Raw genomic sequence first — 19,208 nt, forward strand, 5'->3', positions numbered from 1 at the left:
GTCTTTCCAAAGGAAACTGATAAGGGACAATAAGCCCAGAGAGTTCCCTGGTGGTCCAGTGGTTAGGACTCTTCATCGTCACTGCCAAGGGCCTGCCTGGGCTCAACCCCTGGACAGGGAACTGAGATCCGGCAAGCTGCAAGGCTCTACCAGCCAAGAAAATCAGCTACTGTCTTAGAAAGTAAAAAGAACTATTAAAAAAAAATTAAAGGACATTCAAGCAGATAAGGGGGCAGGAGTAGCCCATCCTGGTCAGGAGAGGTCTCATGGAGAAGCGACAGAGCAAACCTCGAAGGCTGTGAGGAATGAGGCCAGCCCCAAGGCAGCAGAGTGCCCAGCAGGCAGGGGAGACTGCAGGTGGAACCAGAGACTCAGAAGGATGGGGGCCTCTCTGGAGTGACATGGAGCCACTGATGGGGCTGAGTGGAAAGGACACACTACTCGAGTTTCCCTTTGAAGAGACTCTGGGTCTTCTCTCTCTCTCTCTCTCTCACACACACACACACACACACACATACACACTTATACTGCCTGTCATCAACCTTTTACCCATTAATTTTAGCACTCACTGGTAATTCTTGATTCTTATGTTAAGCAATTATTACTATGGTGGCTGCCAAATTTTCTAACTCCTTCTGGATTTACTAGTTCACGTTCTCCTGAAGGAATGGCTTTCCTGTGGCTATTTTTATGTGATACAAACACCTCCCATTTCTTTACTGCTTTACCAATTTAAATCAGCATGGACAACACATGGGCTACGATGGCTTCTGAGGACTGCAATCCATGACCATCACATCTACCTTGGCGCTCAACGGGCCCAGGTGTGGCCCCCAGGAGCCAAACTGGCTTCTGTGTCCAGGGCACACCCCCAACCCTTGTTCTGTGAGCACTCGCCTAGCTTTGGCCCGAGAAGATATTCTGGTTCACCCTGTCCTTTCTCTGTCCCTGTCTTGGAAGCAGCCATTTCTCCAAGGAGCCCGGTTCTTATTAGTGAGAATGACATTTAGAAACTAAGATGAGGAAAAGAAATTCACTCATGGTTCCTAGACTCTCCATGCTTGTAGACTTCAGCAGACAGAGAGGGACACACACGCACAGAGGTATGTGTGCACACACTTATCTCTTTCTAGATCTATCTGCATGTACATATTCAAAACAATTAGTTCACATTGATACTCTGGTTTCAATCCAATACCAAGGGCTTACTCTAGCATTTTCCTTTCCTTTTCTTTTTTTTTTTTTTTTAATAATGTCCTTCTGCAAAAGAGAGAAATTTGGTTTCCATTATCTACAATTGATTTTCTTATTTGCTCAATCCAAGAATACACACAAAGCGGCTTCAGAATTGTTAACCCACACCCTCTCTGAAAAACTGGCAAAGCACCAAGAGTTTCAGTATTTCTTCACAAGGTCTAACAATCCTTAGTCTAAGGACCTGGAGTCACGATGCTGTGTTCAAAGGTTACCAGGGTTCCATCTCCATCCCTTCCCCAAAGTGCGATTACATTATTCATTTGAAATATAGTTTATTATTTCTATCTGCATTCCTTTAAAAAAAAATCCACTCTGGCCGATTATTTATTTTTTGCATATGTGAAACATTACCGTGGTTCTAAAAGTCAAAACCATGTAAAACGACGTTCTCAGAGAAACGCCCCCTCCCTGCACACATCCATCCTACCCTACTGCCACCCACCTCACTCTGACCAATCGGTTTCCAGTTTATCATCTTTTCTGTGTGTTTCCTCTACAAATAAGATAATGGGTATTTTTTTTTAATCTCCTTTCTTACAAAAGATGAATCATATTAAGAATCCTCTTACACTTTGATTTTTTTCTCTTAATGTATCCTAGAAATCACTTCAAATGAGTCATAAAGGTCTTTCTCATTCTTTTTTTTAAAGATGAAAAAAGAAATAGGTGGCTCCATTGTGCAGCTGTATTTATTCAATCCCTTTCCTCTGCACAGGTATTACGGTTATTTCCAATAGTTTGCAACTACAAACAAAGTGCAATTAATAATCCTGTGTACATGTATATTTTCACACTGTTGGAGGTGTGTCTTCAGGGTAAATTCCTAGTAGCACTGCTGGGTCAGAAGGTAAATGCATACGTCATTTTATCACACACTGCCAAATCCCCTCCAAAGTGGTTGCACCAATTTGCATTCCCGCCAGCAATGTACAATGGTGGCTGTTTCCTTACAGGTTCACCAACAGAATGTGTTGTTATACTTTTTAATTTCTGCAAATGTGGTAGGTGAGAAACCGTACCTCATTGCAGTTTTAATTTGCATCTCTCTAATTATGGGTACGGTTGAACATCTTTTCATATGTTTAAGTACCATTTTTATACCTTTTCGGGGGACTGTCTCTTTTCCTCATTTTCTATTCCATTTTTGGTCTTTTTACCCTTTGTAAGAGTTTCTACCCTTTGTAAGGCTAGGTATACTAGCCCTGTATCTATGATACACGTCCCAGCAAGTCGGCTGTCTCCAGACATTGTTATGTTGTTTTTTTTTTTTTCCTTTTTATGGTAGAGGTCCTATTGCTTTTAGGCAGTACCTTTATCACATGCTAAATTTTTATGTAATTGAATCTACTTCGGGCTTCCTTGGTGGCTCAGACAGTAAAGAATCTGCCTGCAACACAGGAGAGAGACCTGGGTTCAATCCCTGAGTTGGGACAATCCCCTGGAGAAGGGAATGGCTACCCACTCCAGTATTTCTGCCTGGAGAATTCCACGGACAGAGGAGGCTGGCGGGCTATAGCCCATATGGTCAATTTGATTCTAGAAGTAGAATCTACTTATATTCTATTCTACCAGCCTGTTTATCTAGCCATGAGTCAGCACCATACAGTTTTTTGTTTTTGTTTTTTTTGCTGCAACAGCATTTAATTTGAATTATTTGATAGTTACTCTTCACCCACTGATTTTTAGGTTCACTGAGCACCATACAGTTTTAATTACAGAGGCTTTAGAGTATGCTTCAATGTCCAACAGGTAAGTTCCCTGGTAGCTTTTGTGCTTTTCCATTCTTTCTTGCATGCTTCTTTTATATATGAACTTTAATGTCAACTAGAATGGAATCTTTTAATGACTGTATTATATTTGTTCACATTTACTGATATGACTGATACATGTGGTCTCAATTTGTTCACACGACAGTACAGTCACTATGTGCCTCATATTTACAATGCTGCTTTTTCTCTTTGCTTGCTCACTCACTGATTGACTGTATTTAAGCTTATTTTTATGTATGGTGTTAGGAAGTGTTCTGTTGTTCCATGTCCAGTTCTAACTGTTGCTTCCTGACCTGCATATAGGTTTTTCAAGAGGCCTGTCAGGTGGTCTGGTATTCCTATCTCTTTCAGAATTTTCCACAGTTTATTGTGATCCACACAGTCAAAGGCTTTGGCATAGTCAATAAAGCAGAAATAGATATTTTTGACACTTACTCCTTGGAAGGAAAGTCATGACCAACCTAGATAGCATATTGAAAAGCAGAGACATTACTTTGCCAACAAAGGTCCATTTAGTCAAGGCTATGGTTTTTCCAGTGGTCATGTTGGATGTGACAGTTGGACTGTGAAGAAAGCTGGGCACTGAAGAATTGATGGTTTTGAACTGTGGTGTTGGAGAAGACTCTTGAGAGTCCCTTGGACTGCAAGGAGATCCAACCAGTCCATTCTGAAGGAGATCAGTCCTGGGTATTCTTTGGAAGGACTGATGCTAAAGCTGAAACTCCAATACTTTGGCCACCTCATGCGAAGAGTTGACTCATTGGAAAAGACTCTGATGCTGGGAGGGATTGGGAGCAGGAGAAGGGGACGACAGAGGATGAGATGGCTGGATGGCATCACCGACTCGATGGACATGAGTTTGGGTGAACTCCGGGAGTTGGTGATGGACAGGGAGGCCTGGTGTGCTGCGATTCATGGGGTTGCAAAGAGTTGGACACAACTGAGTGACTGAACTGAACTGAGGAAATGTTCTAATTTCATTCTTTTTACACAGAGCTGTCCAGTTTTCTCAGGACCACATATGGAAGGGACTATCTTTTCTCCACTGTGTATTCTGTTTTATTTAGGAACGTTTATATATTTGTTCTCATGCTTATCTTTGTACCTATAACATTTTAATGCCCTTATATTCCCCTTTTCTTAGATACCATTTTAGCATTTTGTCAATTTTTAATGGGATTCTTTAAGTCTTATCTATTACATATCTAACAATCAAAGAATTCATTTTACTTTCATCTTTATCCCTTACCTCATTTTTTGCTTAGATTACTTCTACTGTATTAGAACACATAACATTTATATATATTAATACTTTGGCCTCATCATGACCTGTGTTTTCATCTTATCTCAACAATTAAATTCATTACACATTCACTCTTGGTCCTTAGGCTGAAGTTTTCCCATTCATCTCTTCGGAGCATGAATCTCATTCTCCAGAAGACTCCTTGAGACTGGCTAATGGGTACAGAATTCTTGTGTGTTTAAAATGTTTTTTGTTCAATACTTGAAAGATGTATTTATCTTTGATTCACAATTTCTTTGAAAATGCTGCTCTGTCAATGTCTTCCTTTGGATATTGTTTTCAAGACATTTGATGCCAGTTTACATCTTTTGCCTTGTAATTTATGTTTTTGTTTTTGCTTGGAAGCCTTGAGGATTTGTTCTTCATCTTTAAAGTCAGCTAGCACTACTAGAATACATCTCAGACTTGATTGTTGTTGGTCAGTTTTCCTAAGTACACAGTGAGACATTTCAATGTGCAAATTTAGACCTTTCATTTGCAGGAATTTTTCTTAGATTACAGCTTTACAGATTGGTTCTGTTCTATTGTTTCCTTTTCCTTCTTCACGGACTCCAATTATGTACATGTTGTTTCTTCTCTGAGTTTCATTTGAACTACTTTCTCTGTGAACCCTTCTACTTCGTTCTTTACCTTATTTTACTCTCTTGGTTGTTTCTCAGCCTTTCTTCAATGGCCTTTATTAAATCTCATGTGAATCTATTCTTCCTTGAGCATCTTGAGATTTAGCCTTAATTTCGGATAGAATTTTATCATTTTTCCTGTACAGTAAATCCATCTCATTTCTTCATCTTTTTGCCTGTTTCTGTTTCTGATTTCTGGGTTCCTGATATAAGGGTTTGTCTTGTTGCTTCTCCAAATGCTTGAGGATGTTAAAGCCAGCTTAGAGTGCTGTCTGTGTCAAACAGCTTCCTTCTGCTTTGTGGTGTTTGTTTCCTTGGGGGTGGCATTTCTTTAGTTGAAGTATTTATTTCCTATAACATTTTATTACAAAGAACTTTAAATATTGCAAAATTGAGTTTTAGGATGAATACCTGTATCCTCATGAGCTAGATTCCACAACTGTTATCATTTTGTTCTAACATATATACTCATCTGTCTGGCCATTTATTTTCATTTTTGGAAGAGTTTGAAAGTTGCAGACATTAGTACAGTTCATCCCTGAACACGAAAGCAAGCATGCCATTAGGCAGCTTATAGTTAGTTAAAACAGTATCTTTTGAGGTAAAATTTACCTCCAATAAAGTGCATAAATCTTTAGAAAGCACCATCCTCTGAACTCTGGCAACTGTATACAGCCATATAAATCACATGTTATCAAAATTCAGAACCCTTTCACTACCACCACCATGTCCTCATGCCCCTCCCAATGAGCATCTGCTCTATCCCTTCTGGTGAGGGGGTGGGGGTCTCACACACACACAGTTCTGATTATTCTTCACCTTGCTGTGGTCCATCCTAACATGTCATGTAATGCCATCATACGCATGTACTCTTCTATATTTTTCCCTCAGCGAAAGTTAATGGGTGTGCAAGTGATAGCTCACTAGGATGCACTTGTTTCTTATTTACACATAATCTGGAGTGTGGGCATTCTTGGTCTCTTGGTCACATTTAAGGTGTAGTTTTGTAGTTTTGTTTCTGCTTTTCCGTACTCTTTGGAGGATATGTGGAGAGACCTAAATTTAAATAACCATTCGTAACACTTCTGAGTGTGAACATTTTCAAACATAAAGGAAGAGAGATTGACTAATATTCACCCAAATTAAAAAATTGCTAATTAGCCACACTCAGATTCGATCCCTGGTCAAGGAACTAATATTCCACGTGCTGCAGAGCAACGGAGCCTGCATGCCGCAACTAGAGTCTGTGCGCTGCAACAAAAGATCCTGTATGATGCAACAAAGACCCCAGGCAGACCAAAAAAAGATTATATATATATATACTTAGAAATACATATATTTGTGTTAAATCCTCCCTCAAAAAAGGAAGGAGAATGACCAAAGAGGAAGGGATAACAATTCCTACAGGACAGAGGTGGGTGGGGTGGGCAGAGGGACCCTCACAGGGGTGAAGGTTGCAGATAATGTTCTAGCTCTGAGGCTGGGTGGTAGATTTATTATTTATTATTTTATAATATTATTATAAATAATATTATTAATACATTAAGTATTAATTAATAATATATAAATAATGGTATTATTTATATATCATTAAATAAATAAATATGAATGAGCCGTGTCTGGATCAATGATGACAGTGTGATCATCAATTAAGGATTATGACTGACTTTAACCTGAAGTTAAAACTTAAAGAGTCAACTGCCCAGCCGACCACAGTCTGTAACAACGTCTCGCCTCCTCCCTGTTTCCCTCACTGCCCACACTCCGGCAGCCTGGCCGCCTAGCCTCCTGGGTGGGATCTGAACACACCCACTGGCCTGGGCTCGGGACTCTGATGCTGTGCTGCCTCTCCTGGGCCCAGCTCCCGGCTCGCCTCACTTGCCACAGTTTTTGTGGTTTTGTTTGTTTCTGCTGCCCACACCACACCCTCTGTCTCTCTCCACCCCCTGTCCTGTTCTCCCCCAGATCCCCGCAGCCAGCATATTACACAGTGCCTGGCTGGTCTCCCACCCATGAGTGCAATGCAGGTGCCCTGAGAGCAGGGATGGCGGTCAGAGCTGAACAGAACCCAGAACTACGCCTTCCTCTCCTGGTGCTCTGGTTACTGAATAAATACACAAATGCTTCAGCAACCTAGCTCACAGAAGAGCCTGACGCTTGATCTGGGCCTTACCCAAAAGGCCCACCTTCACTGGAACTCCCAGGGCACCATAGTTTAACATCATGCTGTTAGAAACAAGCTCCAAGATGGCCCGACACGGGTGGGGAATGCGGCTTTGGGGCTCTATCCCAGAGCCACTGAATCAGAATTTCTGGGCATCCTGCCAGGAATATGCATTGTCCACAAACTACACTGGCGACTCTTGAACTTCTAAAGTTTGAGAACTACTGAACCCAGCAGAGGAATCAATGCCCCAAACAGTTGAGCAGTTTAGCTGTTCAACGGTCTTTCCCATTTCAGAGAGCTTGAGATGCAGCGAAATGAGACGATAAGTCTCATGGTGTAAAACAGATGTCTCATTCAAAAACAAGGCACGAGTATGCTAAAGAAATCGAGGGTCGGTAAAAATGTACATTAAAGAGACTGATAAATGAGTTTTATCTGCTGCAAACCGTATAACATATAAAGAAAGATTAATTCATAAGATATTAAGGTATGTTTCAAGTATCACGACTGAAGGTTCATTTTTTCCTTCTTCTCGTACATTTTCATACCTAGTGGATCAGTAAAACATAGTGGATTAATATTTTAAATGCTGAACGGAGCCAGCTGCTTGTTCCAGTCTGACTCAGTTAAGCTCTTACAATATTTTGACTGTTCGAAGAAATTAATAATGGGATGTTAGGCGGTGGATTAACTGAAACTAAATATCAACAGAGCTAGATTTATTTTTGGATGACTGAGCTCATCTCTTCAAAGAATGGAAGCAGGATTCATTGTATCATGAGTTATTAACTTACACAACACGAAACAGCCCCCGAACAGAGCCGGCCACAGCAGTTAAGGCTTACGTAAGAGGCTGAAAGTGTAGACTTCACATTCGCCACGACTGGGCTGTCCAGGCTCCAGTCGGTGACCCCAGGCTCACAGAGACGCCAGGAGCAGTTCAGATGATAACTGCCCGGAGAGCTCTGGAAGCAGGCTAGTACTGAGGCCTGTTCCACCTCCCCTAAGCAACAGGTCCCCCTTGCAGCCATGGGGAGAGACTGACACACCCAGAAGGGAAAGACGCTTTTCTACGTCACTCGTGGGTCACACAGCGAGCCCGGACTCCGCCTCTGTCTGTCCCCCTTGCTCTCCTCCACCCCGTCTCCTGTGCCCTCCTCCCCGTGGGTCCATCAGTAGGTGTGTGCCCGGGCTTCCAGGTCAAGCACACAGCCCGGGCCCACGGGTGACTGCTCCTAAGTCTCACAGGCTCTGAAGCCTGACGCCTCCAGGACAAGGAAAGGCAGCTTGAGCTTTTAGAGGAGCCAAATTGATCCCAAATTGCCTTAAAATGCACCATTTCTATATAGACCCCTCATTTTTTCCCTTCCCCTCCTACACTGTACAGAAGCTATGATGACAGGTTGGGACTCCCAGGAACCGATGTCTGTAGATCTAAGGCACTCTGCTGCTTCTTGGCAGGGACTGCCTGCTGAAGGAGGAAACCAAACGGGGTCACCAAGTCTGCCTCTTGTTCACGGAATGCTCTAGACTTCAGTGACTTTATGCCATTTCCCCATGCGTGCACACAAAAAAATCCAAAAGCCCCTCTGCACTCACATACCAAAACCAGAAGAGATCCATACTGATGACAAAACCAGGGGAACCCGCTGATCATGGAGGTCAGGCTATTAACTAGTCATTTCTGGACTGCTGTGTACAGCAGAGTGGGCAGCACACCACTATATTTTACAGGTTTTGTGACTTTTGGAAAAAACTATCTACTCCAGTGCTCCCAACACGCCCCTTCCTCTGCTGGACAGGGGCCCGCACTGGCTCGGTGGCTTGGGATAAAGCTTAAAAATATACCCCAGTGTATGTACAAGAATGCTCATGCCACCGTTATTTATTTATTTATTTATTTCTGACACGTACACACGGCTTTATTCATCTCTTTACCTTCTTTCTGGCTGCGCTGGGTCTTCGGTGCTGCACGCACGCTCTCTCCAGCTGAGGAGAATAGGGGCTGTTCTTCTCTGTGCTGTGTGGGCTCCTCACTGCAGTGGCTTCTCTTGCTGGTGCAGCAAGGCTCTAGCAGCATGGGCTTCAGCAGTTGTGGCGCTCAGGCTCAGCTGCTGCGATGTGCGGGCTCTAGGGCACGCAGGATTCCGTAGCTGTGGCACAGGGGCCTATTAGTTGTGGCTCATGGGCCCTAGAGCATGCAGGCATCAGTAGTTGTGGTACACGAGCTTAGCTGCCCTGCAACATGTGGACCTTTCCGGAAAAGGGATCGAACCTGTGTCCTTTGCATCGGTGGGCAGATTCTTATCCACTGCACCACCAGGGAAGTCCTCACACTACCGTTATTTAAAAAGCAAAACCAGAAACCACCCAAACACACAGTGACGGGAGAAAGAATAAAGTGTGTATGCTTACAGACTGAACTATCACACAAACAAGAAGATGATCAGATTGTCACGTACAACCACCAACACGGCCGCATCTCAGAAACAATCACACAATATGATACTGTTCTTATGAAGTCCAAAATTCAACAGAACTCAATGATACATTACATGGGGACATATGTGGGGATACATGTCCACGTGGTAACTCACACTTAGAAAAGGAAGAGATGATTATCAGGAGGGTGGCGATGTTGTTGGGAGGGGTGGAGGTTGAGGAGAAGAGCACATTGGTTATACTCTGCTTCTTAGGTTGGATGTGACCTCAGGTGTTCAACATTAGACTTTATAACTGACATACACATGACATGACTTAAAAACTAATAAGGAAACATTACCTGCCTGCTAATTCTGCTCATCCAAATCTTTTCCTCTTTTCTTTTTTGGCCACGCTGTGCAGCACGTGGGATCTTAGTTCCTTGACCAGGGATCGAATCCGTGCCCCCTGCAGTGCAAGCTTGAAGTCTTAACCACTGGACCACCAGGGACGTCCCCTGGTCGTCCAAATGTCACTCAGCACCACCATGAACTACAATGAGGGACGGGAGCAAGGAGCATCCTGGAGGCTTGGGAGCAGTGTCCTGGCCCCACCACCCAGGAGAAACCACCACCTCGGGTTCCTCACTTGTGAAATGAAAACAGTCGGTGCTGCCTCCCTTGAGGGCACGATGAGGGTGAGAGGAGATAAGGCTAGGTAAACTCTAGGCTCCTAAGGGACAGGGGAGAGACACTTACTGTGTCAGCGATTGCTGCTTTCTTGGCCCTGCCTCTCTTCCCCCGGGGGAATGACCCCCTCCACTCCACCCCAACCAAGGCAGTACCCCCACAACCCCAGGAGGAACAACCCCAGGTTAGGCCAGCAGGAGTGTTCTCCTGGGGTGTATGAGCACAGGCATGGGTGAAAGGATGGAAGGCAGCTGATGCCCAATCCCTCAGGCCACAGGGTCCCAAAGGGATGCAGTCCTGCTCCTGACACGCCGGAGCCATCCTGCTTTCTCTTCTTCCTGACAGAACAGCTCTATCTTCATGTCTGTGACCAGCCAGCATCAGTAAAGAGCAAAACAAAGACAAAAGGAGAGGCTTTTCATCTTTAAGTTCATCAGAGCAGGTTTCTGTTGCCTGTACTCACGGAAGCCTGGCTGGCCTCCCCATCAGTCTCACTCGCCTCCCAAACTCTCAGAGTACCTGCCTCCCAGATTCACACAACTCATTTCAGAAGAAGCTCCAGAAAACAGCTTTTAACTCTTGCTTGGACTTCACGCAGAGGTTCCCCACTGCCTACAGCACAGGCCCGACACCTCCTCCACTGGCCACAGGGAAGAGGCGACTAGCAAGGGTAGGAGGGGAGGTGGCAGCCCCTGGTCCCACTCCCCGCCCCCATGAAAATTCCCTTCAACCTCAGAGAAGCGTGTGGCAGCAGTGGAACAGAAACCTGCCATCTAACAAGATACCATCTTTTAAAAGTAAAAGCCAAATAAAGCCATGATGTTAAAAGTATGATTATCCACCTAGCAACCTGATTCCAAATTAGATCACCCACTGATCTTTCTGTAAACAGGCCCCACCTTGTGTGAATTCCCACGTTAGCTGGGGAAGATGACAGCTAGCTGGCCAGATGCACAGCGATCTGAATTAGCCACTCATGGCAGTCAAAATGGTGTGTATAAAATAGAATTCTGCCCTTGACTCAAGCCCCTAAACTCTCATCAGCCTATTAAAACAGAAGCTTGGTGAGAAAGCAGATGAGGCTGACAGGTCACTGTGAAATAAAAGTCCACTCTCTCACGTGGAAGTAACTCTAATATCTTAACCCTGTTTACCCAGAATCCTGTTCTCTCTGCTCATTCCCATCAATGCCAAATTCCTACCTTCATCAGGAAATGGAAGCCCAACGACCCAGAAATAATCTGAGCAAACCTATCTCGCTGAAGACGCTTTCGTTTTTATCTTCATTAACTCTTTGGTCCCTGTCAAGCATCCTGGGAGCAGGATTTATGTTTCGGCCGCTGGGTTTAGAGGATCTTAACACGTAGACAATCTGTACGTTTAACAGGCGCCAGAAAATACCGCATGTTTTGTAGACAGGTACAAACTGTTTTCTTTTTCTAGTGAAAGAACACCATGTTATCTCATTCACTGTATTTTTTAACTGGAAGAATTTTAAAGAAAAGTAGCACGTCACCCAGATGAATGTCACTTAATTTTTTTTCACATGAAATCCCACCCATTTAATAATCCTATGTCTTTTCCCCCTCTTAAGAGAGGGCCTTCCCTGGTGGCTCAGTGGTGAAGAATCCACCTGCCAGTGCAGGAGACATGGCTTCCATCCCTGATCTGAAGATCCCACGTGCCTTGGTGCAATTAAGCCCATGCACCACAGCTACTGAAGCCCTCTGCTCTAAAGCCTGTGCTCCGTAACAAGAGAGGTCACTGCAGTGAGAAGCCAGCACGCTGCAACCAGAGAGTAGGTCCCGCTCGCCACAACGAGAGAAAAGTCTGCCCAGCAATGAAGACCCAGCTCGGCCACAAACAAGCAAAGTTATTTACACACACAATAAGTCTGCCCTCTTCAGGTAAATGGACTGAGTGAACAGTCACTCATCCTGGATGACTGGATATTTATAAAAGTTCACAAAAGTAAAATGCTGAAGTCCAAGAAATTCACACTAGGCCCCAGAGCAGCAGCGCTGGCGAGGCGTAAAACACACTCAGTCCTGAAGCTTGCCTCCATGATGACCATCAGACACCTTGCTCTTACTCAGTTAATTTTCCTTTTTTGCAAATGTGGAGGCTCCTCAATATCTGTGCTCTTCAAGTGTGTATTAAGACACAGAGCACCAGAAAAACATCTCATCACTGAAGTCTCAAACACACCTGTCTTTGGTGAACTTATGTGAATACAAACATCAGTGTTTGAGGTCACGGGGCCAACTTGCTCTGAGCAGAGTCACATTAGTTCAGTTTAGTCACTCAGTCGTGTCCGACTCTTTGCGACCCCATGAATTGTAGCACGCCAGGCCTCCCTGTCCATCACCAACTCCTGGAGTTCACCCAAACTCATGTCCACTGAGTCGGTGACACCATCCAGCCATCTCATCCTCTGTCATCCCCTTCTCCTCCTGCCCCCAATCCCTCCCAGCATCAGGGTCTTTTCCAGTGAGTCAACCCTTCGCATGAGGTGGCCAAAGTATTGGAGTTTCAGCTTTAGCATCAGTCCTTCCAATGAGCACCCAGGACTGATCTCCTTTAGAACGGACTGGTTGGATCTCCTTGCAGTCCAAGGGACTCTCAAGAGTCTTCTCCAACACCACAGCTCAAAAGCATCAATTCTTCGGCACTCAGCTTTCTTCACAGTCCAACTCTCACATCCATACATGACCACAGGAAAAACCATAGCCTTGACTAGACGGACCTTTGTTGGCAAAGTAATGTCTCTGCTTTTCAATATGCTATCTAGGTTGATCATAACTTTTCTTCCAAGCGTCTTTTCATTTCATAGCTGCAATCATCATCTGCAGTGATTTTGGAGCCCCCCAAAATAAAGTCTGACACTGTTTCCACTGTTTCCCCATCTATTTCCCATGAAGTGATGAGACCAGATGCCATGATCTTAGTTTTCTGAATGTTGAGCTTTAAGCCAACTTTTTCACTCTCCTCTTTCACTTTCATCACATCAGAAATAACAAAATCAGAAACCGTCAGTGATAAGGTCGCAGACTTATTTCAAATACGAAATGAATTTTATAAATGACTTCCTATAAAACCTGTTTCTGTTTTAAGAGGTTGTTTTTTTATCAGCACGATCCAACAGACAAGCATTTCCATTGTCTTTGGGATACTACAAAACAGATTCACCAAAACTCAAGAACTGACAGGTGATGGAGTCTCACACTGTACTTCCTGTCTGGGAACTCTTAGATGGGCTCTGGGATCTCATTCAAAAGCAAGGAATCAGCATTCAGAATTTTTAACCTAGAGAATGCCAGTAAAGAGACGAAACACTCTCTTCACCATCTAACTGGGACTGAATTTCCATTTCTGAGCTCTGACAACACAGAAACGTGGACATGTCCCCACAGGTCAGACAGAACTTACCAGAAGCATGGCGGATGTCCCATTGGGTCTGGACAAGTGGATGGTCATTTCAGGGAACATGCGGTCGATGCGGCTGATCACGTCGTCAACGTATCTGAGAGGAAGAAACACACGTGTAAGAGCTGGGGCCCCAGTCCAAGAGATACAAATCTACAGTGCACTAGAGGCTTCTCTTCTCAGTTTAAGTTTTCATTAGTGAAATGCATTTTTAAGAAGGCCAGTGGGATTTATGAGGCTTTTTTTTTTTAGCAAAACTATGACTCCCAAGTTCCTCCTCTTGCTTTCCAGAACCATCCTTTTGTTTTAGTGATTTCCTTTGCTATTTCCCTCTGCATTTCCATGCGATGTATTTTTAGTGCTGGTTCTTGGTCTTTCATTTTAAGCTATGACCTTGTGGCTTTCCTCTACAGATGGGAATTTAATTCCGCCGCCCTCCTGGCCACTGGGCCCCACTGACCGGGGCCCCTCCCTCTGTCCCCTGGATTAGGGGTGGAAGTAGCTTCCTGTTTTGCTCACCTCTGCTTGTTTCTTGTTTCCTTCTCATCTCAATCACCTCAACAGTCAATTCTCTGGATTAAATTCCTTCTGTTTTAAATACCTGAAGTCATTCCCATTTTTCTGGTCTGCGGCTTACAAATTCAAATCACATTACAATTTTTGCTTAAATCAGTATTTATTGTTCACATTCTAAAATATTTGCCTATTTTTTTAAGGGAATTTTTAAAAAGTCTTTGTTGAATTTGCTATTGTTTCTGCTTTATGTTTTGGGTTTTTTTTTTTTTTTTTGCACGAGGCATGCAGGCTATCTTAACTCCATGGCCAGGGATTGAACCCACACCCTTTGCTTTGGAAGGCAAAGTCTCAACCACTGGACTGTCAGGGACATCCCATCTGCATATGTTTTTAATAACTGAGCCACACAGTGGCTCATGGGTAATTTAATTATTTTTGTTTTACTGAATTTTTACTTGATTAATTTTCTATGTACCTATTATAATTTTTTCCCTTAAACTCTCTGCCTGACTCTAAAACTTCTCTCAGTATGGTCAAACATATCAGACAATCCATCGGTTTACATTTTTTTTCTGGAAACATTCCTCTGAAAGTCAGTCTTCTGTTTTTCTGACCCAAATGGAACCTGTATCTCTGAAGATTTAATAATCATTGAGATTACCGACATGAAGCACTCAGCATGGCATATACTAAAACCTAAAATATTATAAACACTCTCACTGGACTATCATGGGCATTATGAGTAGTCTGCAAAGATGCCCTCTCTTTGCAGGAAGACTCCCTCCAACCTCCACCACGCCAGTGGAAGCCCACTGAGGAAGTGCCAACCCACAGCGTCAGCAGAGCTAGAGCTGGGTCTGGTTCAGATCCTCTGAGAGGAGAATCACAGAAGCATTTGTGTGCACTGTCCACAGTTACATGACACAAAGGGGATGCAGAATACAACAGCTGAGACTCAAAACTATCTGTTAAGGCTTTTACATTTGATTTTATACTTGTTGGATACGACAAATTAAACTACATGTCTATTAGATCAGGGACATGTAAAAGCTATGTTCTCTTGGGGAAAGAGAGAGATTAGCTCTCCACTCACAACATGAACAGACTTTAGTGTGAAATCTGGTGCTCACGAGAGAGAGCAGACAACACAATACCGTGAATATCAACATACAAACTGTGGGAAGTTAGAAAGTAATCTTGCTGATTAACTTATCAGGTTTTCCTTAGAGAATGCTCCATGCAGTTTTAGACTTCAAGTTGACAAAGGAGGAGAACTCCAGAAGGCCCAGTGGTGAGGAATGATGCTAGGAAGACCAGAGCAAAGATGTGTGAAAAGAGGTGGAGATGCCTTTAAGGCTACTTGCCCCTGCAGAAGAGGGCTACCTGCAGGGAGACTCAACGTATTCTTCAAGCATGTAAATAACTTTAACAAACTCAGGTACCACAGTCATCTTCCACCTTGAGAAAGGACCATAAGAGGAGGCTGTGGCATTAAAAAGCGAACTAGCTCAGAAAGAACAAGAGGTGTAAGAGGTACTGCTTAAAGGCAGGGCCCTACAATGCCCTATTTCTGTAGACTTTGAAAATGGTTTAGGAAACAATGTTTCCTGGATGGCTGAGAGGAAGACTGACAAAGACATCATCTCCATGGTCCTTCCTAGATTTACAGCTTCAGGATGCACAACCTTAGCTCTGAGCTTAAATGCAACAGGAGATGAAAAGATGGAGAGAGCAGGAAAGAACTCATTTTTCATTACTACCTCCTGTTTCTGGAGAGGGTGGGAGACACGCGGCAAGATTCATGTCAAAAGTGGACACCAGGTCACTGGAAACATCTCTGCATTTGCATACTTCTTTGCTAACTCTATGCGTATGGTTTAAACTCGGTTCTTTCAGACTCAGCAGGAAGCAAAAACCTGCTGTCCTGTGTGGACGGAGGTCACTGCTAAGTATATGCTAATGGGGAGGGGGGTTGGCAATACCTTCTGAACGGATCCGCAATCAATAGCCATCATAGCTCTGGACAGCAAAATGCAAACGAACATGCAGAACTTCAGCACAAAGGCATCCTAACCTGCTCTCCCGTGTACTGTTCACCTTGAAGGGAAGACTTTCTAGAACACTTGTGTCTCTAGTAGGCTAGGTGACGATTCCAGAATCAAGTTCAGGGTGTGGACTTCCACGATACTAAGCCAACTACCTGACTTGCTTTCAGCAGGAGCCAGAGGTCTGAAAGGAAACACGATAAATGTTTCTGGCCATTTCTGGAATCCTTTAGATGTGAACCCTTTACTTGCAAAGGAAGGCCATGGAGGGAGAAAAAGAGTTCCTAGGAGAAATATCTAACGTGGACACAGGGAAGTAGAGAGGTCTGGGGTGGTATTTTTTGTCCCCTCTCCAACCAGTGATCTCAGATAAAGCTCAGCAAGCTCGATCCAAAGATTTTATTAAGGACAAATGCATTTCAAGGAGACTGTTTTTCCATTCTGCACCTAACATAAAGGAGATGCAAATTTCCTTTTTACAGGTGACATTATGTGTTTGCCAAAAAGAGAAAAAGTCAGCTGCATCTTTCACTGAGGAAAGCAGTGTCTAAATCCTAGAAGCAAAGAAGCAAAACATTTCATTTTCAAGTAGACCCAACCTTCAAAACACAAATCCACCACTAGTGACTTGACAGAAATAAGGAAAGCTTGGAAAGCCAAGTTATAAAGCTGGAGGCTGAGGAGATGACATTTTCTTTCTGCTGGGGCTGGGGGCTGGCCTGGCAGGGGGTCCTGGCTTCCTCTTTGGCAGCACCCCCGGCCGGTGTGCCCCGCCAGCCATGCCAGCGCGTGCAGAGCTGGGCGTGAAGGGCCAGGACAGGTAGGAACAGCGCGCTCCCCGCCCTCCCACACGCCACCATATGTTCCACTCCGCTCTGCGGCAGGATCGAATTACTTTAATTTTTACCTTTGGAATATAGGCAAACAAGCGCTAACACAGCAGCGGTGACTAGTTTACACTTGAGCAGACGTGGTGCAGAACGACATTAATTTAGTGCCAAATTGAGCAGTGAGTCACAATTTGCACATATCTGTCAACCTGTTAACAGGGTAATAACTTGGAAAGATTGCTGTTCCTATTTACATTACAGAGGCCTTTCGAAAACGGAGAGCTGCTTCGTTCTCCCTCCATGAAGCACGCAGCCCATCCGCTGGCTGGCTGGGCCAAGAACCAGACTTTCAGAAACATAAACTCCTAGAAATCACAGGTTCAGATCAAGGTGTGATTCATAGCTTCAATATTTTCAGGTAGAAAATGAATCTTTAAGCAATTAAGAGAATTTCATTTCCCTGTCCTGCCCTCCCCCTGTTACAGGCAGACTCTCAGTGGTTTCTGATTCAGTTTCCTCAGTGCATCTGACGGTTCCTTCTCAGGGTTTCCAAAGGCATCCTTAGCACCAAGTTTCAGTCTCAACTCTTCCAACATCTCTGCTTCATCAGAAACAATCATGCCATTCTCACGTTCCTAATGTTCATCTCTGAAGCCCTATAAACCTTGTTCTCTTCTGATTTACTTCAAGGAGCTTGGCCTCCTTCTCTAAGTGTCTTTAGTCAGAGAATTAACACTGGGACCTCAATGTCCCTGTCACTCTAGGGACTTAACAGCATCTGCAAGAGGTGGTCTGCTTAAGTCAACAACCCTGGAGCACAGCTCACAAGGCAGCCCCACTCACTACTGGACTACCAGGCTGCTTCCAACCCACTGACCAGCGTCTTCACTCAATACCCCCCTTCAGTCTTGAGCCTTGTGAAGCCACATACAGGCACTTCCTCTGAAACCTAAGGCTTTCTGCAAACACAGAAAAGAGTGTCAGGCTTTCCGGCTTATCGGTGCTTTTAACTCTTTCTTGGATCACAGATCCCTTTCAGAAGCTGCTGAAAACAAACTACATGTCTGCACACAGCTTTCCATACAATTCTCTGCAGTTTATAGGTCCCTTACAGTCTGTTCATGGACCCCAAGTTCAGAGTAGCCGCTCTGGGCCTGTTCTAGAATGAGGCGCCTGGTTTTCCTCTTTGTTCCTTTCTGAATGGTAAACTGCACAGTATTTTTCAATGAAGCCGCCTTCATCTTAGAAATACATGTTTATCAGCCTATAAGTGAATGCACTGGAGTGCTGTATGGGGCACACCAGATCTCCTAGCTCTGATGATCTTAAAATCATGCTTCCATGTTGGAGTCCAGGGTTAATGTTTGTTCTTAAACTACTGCCTCTCACTGCTAATCTTTTCAACAAAGGCAAAGACTTACTTCTGTGACCTTAGAGGTCACCTGACAGTGAGGAAACCTTTCCTCCCTGACAGCCACATCATACCTGGGCTTTATGGAAACTCCGTGCTTCTATAAAGAAAGAGCCCCCTGCCTTCTGCATCACCCCTTAAGGCATAAGTCAGGGGTGAACTCAACCTCAAGTCCTAGGAGGGCCAAGTCAAGGTGCTGGTCTGGCCCCGCCTCCTCCCTCCATGACCCTAGCAGGCTCGCAGCACCTTGCACCGAGGCACATTCTGCATTCTCTGCCTGGAGGGTTCGTCTGGTAACTCCTCCCACCCCCATACCCAGCTCAGCTTTGGGCTACAGCTTAAAGGACACTTCCTCGGGGAAACCGTCTCTGACACACCTCCCGGGCCCCCCATCACTCAGTGGCCTTCATCTCACCTCTATGGCACTTTTTAATCCTCTCTGTGTCTCCTGTCCCAGCTGTAATTAAGCAATTTTTCCGAGTGATTATTTGTTTAATGTCTATCTCCCCAACAGGTCTCTCCATGGAATCACATTACCGCCTTCTTTAGAAAGGCAGAATCCCAGCACGTGGCCAACGGTACCTGGCACCCACCAGACACTCCTCAAATATTTGCCCAAGAAAGAGACGGGACATTCAAGGTAAGCTATGCAAATGCCAGTCAGGCAGTTATGAAACAACTACAACACAAAGTTCTCTTTAGCAGATGAAGATTTGAGGTGTTGAAGAGTTCATTACATTAGCCAGCAAAATTC

At 44.3% G+C, this 19,208-nt stretch overlaps 1 protein-coding gene across 2 annotated transcripts in view; it reads right to left on the bottom strand.

Moving 5' to 3' along the window:
• Positions 1-19,208, bottom strand: part of MED27 (mediator complex subunit 27) — a 219,647-nt gene that overhangs the window by 66,272 nt on the left and 134,167 nt on the right. For both annotated transcript variants that reach the window (XM_040225447.1, XM_040225445.1), the window contains exon 4: positions 13,656-13,749. In XM_040225447.1, the coding sequence (XP_040081381.1) occupies positions 13,656-13,749 (94 nt within the window). The remainder of the gene's footprint in view (positions 1-13,655; positions 13,750-19,208) is intronic.

This window comes from Oryx dammah, unplaced genomic scaffold (assembly GCF_014754425.2).
Source record: "Oryx dammah isolate SB20612 unplaced genomic scaffold, SCBI_Odam_1.1 HiC_scaffold_25, whole genome shotgun sequence".
Classification (NCBI taxonomy): Eukaryota; Metazoa; Chordata; class Mammalia; order Artiodactyla; family Bovidae; genus Oryx; species Oryx dammah.